The following is a 3,243-nucleotide window of genomic DNA, read 5'->3' on the forward strand; positions in this document are numbered from 1 at the left end:
ATGAAGATTTCATCTCAGAAAGCCTATTAAGGGAGGCCCCCTTTGGCCGCTAATCATCCTAAATAAACCCTGAGACAGTAAAATCCGCAAGTCCCCCAGTTGTGCTTTAGCCTTTTCCTTTAAAAAATTCACTTTGGCCCACCTACACCTCATTATCCATGCATCATCTTGCTCCTCAAAATGACCCATTACCTTCTAGGGTCTAACCGAAAGAAGTCTCCTCGATGAAGTAAGATGCCACAAGGGCAATACGTTTTCGAAGGAATTTTTTTAAAAAAAAAGAGTAGCTCCGTCTCCACAACCAAAATTGGGCCAATCTCAAAAGAAAAAAATGAGAGTTCAAAAAAGAGAGCAAAAAAAAAAAAGCAGTGATGAAAGAGAAAAAATATGAGAGTCTACAAAAAAAGAGTAAAAACAAAGATGATGAAAGAATTTTTAAAAAAAAATGAGAGCAAAAAGAAACAAAGAGTTCAAAAAAAAAAAAAAAGAGAGAGAGAGAGGAAGCATTGGCTAAAGATATTACAAACGATTGGTTGATTTGGAGATTTTTGGGATGGCTAGGGATTTTCTTGGAAGGAGTGCAGGCATTGGGATCGATCTGGGAGTCTTCCTAGGTTTCCCCCCTGCACAGCATCATGATCTAGAGACTACTAGGGTTCGCAGAACTTTTACTGAGGTGGCTCAACCTTGGTTACCAGAGATTGAGACTTTACCGTCGCCGATCCAGGATGGCAATTTGACGCGTGTCAAGATTCTGCAAGCAGCGTACGTGGAGCAGGTAAACAAACATAAATTCTCTCTTATAGGGAGGTTGAACTTTCGCTCCACGACGATGGAGGAGCTGCGGAGAGCTTCAAAGCAATGGGCGTTGAAAGGGGAGGTGATTATGTGTTCTATTGGCAAGGGGTTCGTGGTTTTTCATTTTAGCAACGCCGACGATATGACCAACATCTGGAGGAGAGGACCACTGCGGGTGGGAGGACGAAGTTTGCACTTCCAGCAGTGGCATAAAGATTTTATAGTAGAAGATCAAGCCCTGATGCACCGCTTGTCGTGGATTCATTTGCTAAATTTGCCGCAGGAATACTGGCATAGTGACATTCTTCTTTCCATCACAAAAGTTGTGGGAAGGCCGATCGCCATCGATAAAAAGACGATGAGTTCTACCTACGGTCACTTTGCTCGGGTTTGTGTTGATATCGATGATTCCCTTCCTAGGGTTGAAGAGGTTTATGTAGAGAGGGAACAAGCAGGGTTGTCGGAGCTCTTTGTGTTCAGGCAACCGGTGGAGTTTGAAGCCCCTCCAACTAGGTGTATTGGGTGTAAGCATTTTGGCCACCAAGTGGATGCATGCCCCAGGAAAGAGCAAGTTGTTACAGTGGCTAAAGAGGTCCCCAGTGCTACCTTTGGGAATGATCTGCCTAAGTAGCATCGTAAGAGATGAGAATGGAGATCTAGAGGGACACCGGTGGTGCAGTCTGATCTTCCCAATGATGGCGAGGCAGGTGGCATGGCTTAGGCACAGTTGAATCAGAAACGTGCTATGCAAGGAGATGAGTCGTTGGCACCTTTTTCGGAGGTTCAATTGGTGAAGGATCCCAGTCAGATACAGTTACTTGAGAATCCAAGCGCTATTCAAACTATTCAAATAACTGCAGGTGATTCGGTGGAGGGTTCTTTACAAGTGGATAACGTGGAGCCTGGGTTGGACTCTCAAGCTTAGGTGGAGCCAGTCGAAGCCATGTGCTCTAGTTCAATGGTTGGACCAAATCAAACCAACCCGGCCTTTCAGGAGGGACGTCTTGAGGTTGTACTCTCCCCTATTTCTGTGACCAGCCGAGATAATGGACGCACAGCTATCGTCATGCACCCCTCGACGGTGGAAGAAGATGTTGTGGAGGAGTCCTCATTTACTTTAGCACCAAAATGCCGGAAGACACGTGACAAGAACGTGGAGAAAGCTAACATTCTTTTCGGTTCGCGTTGCAGGCATCGTGAAACAGAGGCTTCTAAAGTGGCTACCTCCCTACGCGGTTCTCGCAATCAGGGCGCCATTGATCAGGGCCAACATGCACCCACCTCACACCAAGTATGAAGTGCCTATACTGGAATATGCAAGGGGTTGGAAACGTTAGAGAAAGAGCACATCTCAGGCTACTAGTACAGGAGCATAAGCCGGACTTTTTATGCTTGGCTGAGCCAAAAATTGGTGCAGGAAATTGTCCTCTACTATTTTTCCAATAGATGGGTATGAAAGCTGATTTATTGCACAATCAAAGGGAGGAGGGTCACCCGAATATATGGGTGTTATGGAGGGCTGAGCCACAACGCCCTACTGTGATTTTCTTTTCTAATCAACACTTTACTATTCAAGTTGAAGTGAGTGGGATAAAAAGCTTTATTTCAGTCATCCATGTGAGCTGCCTTCGGGCAGGGAGACGACAGCTTTGGAATGACCTGGTGTCAATTGCAGGTGTCTCATGCCCGTGGCTGGTGATTGGGGATTTCAACACATGTCTATATTCTTATGAGAAAATTGGCCCAGGTAGATTTGGTCTTGGGTCGGCTGAGGATTTTGCAGCCATGGTGGACAAAGCTTCGCTGACACCGGTGCTGTCTGTAGGAAGCAAGTTCACATGGTGCAACAATAGGCGGGTTGGCAATGTTCGAGCAGTCCAGGATTGTAGTTACCTGATCCCTAGTTAGGGTACGTAGGCAACTTGATAAAAGAGCAATCAAGTTCGGTCCTCCCACATGTACAGTCCTCCATCCATCCATTCACTTCCCTATCTTTTTTTTTTACCCTCCATATTTCTGCTCTATCCTCTTCTTCATCAATGTCTCTCTCTTTGATGCAACCCAATGATTAAAAAAAAAATAGCTTGTCTACAAAGGTTAAGGGAATTTATGGCTTGTAACATCAGTAGCAGTGTACTCACCCTTTTAACTAGCAAGGTGACCATGGGAATACCAGAAGAGGAATTAAGTTGTTACTGAGGCAATCTCTATCCGAGATGATGGGGCATCAGGAAGAACGTATATTTCCCTGGGCAGTCTATAGGGAAAGAGCATCTGAAATAAGAGGGGCATCCTGTCCATGGAGATCAGTTCCTAATCATTGAAGAACCTCGATGACCACACGGAAAAGAAAGATAATGCCACCCATGGAGGAAGGGAAGAATGACCTATCCACCCATCTTGGTCGCATCCATTCTAACCAACTGGGGTAAAGTTCTGCCCATT

At 45.3% G+C, this 3,243-nt stretch overlaps 1 protein-coding gene across 1 annotated transcript; it reads left to right on the plus strand.

The window, feature by feature from the left end:
* The first annotated feature begins 553 nt into the window (after nucleotides 1-553).
* Nucleotides 554-1,429, plus strand: LOC122659283. Its single transcript, XM_043854413.1, has one exon. The coding sequence runs from the start codon at nucleotides 554-556 to the stop codon at nucleotides 1,427-1,429; it is 876 nt and encodes a 291-aa protein (XP_043710348.1).
* The last annotated feature ends 1,814 nt before the right edge of the window (nucleotides 1,430-3,243 follow it).

This window comes from Telopea speciosissima, chromosome 4 (genome assembly GCF_018873765.1).
Source record: "Telopea speciosissima isolate NSW1024214 ecotype Mountain lineage chromosome 4, Tspe_v1, whole genome shotgun sequence".
Taxonomy (NCBI): domain Eukaryota; kingdom Viridiplantae; phylum Streptophyta; class Magnoliopsida; order Proteales; family Proteaceae; genus Telopea; species Telopea speciosissima.

What these genes read in the sequence shown, in the direction of transcription:
- LOC122659283 (XM_043854413.1), top strand. Translation starts at nt 554, where the DNA reads ATGGCTAGGGATTTTCTTGGAAGGAGTGCAGGCATTGGGATCGATCTG.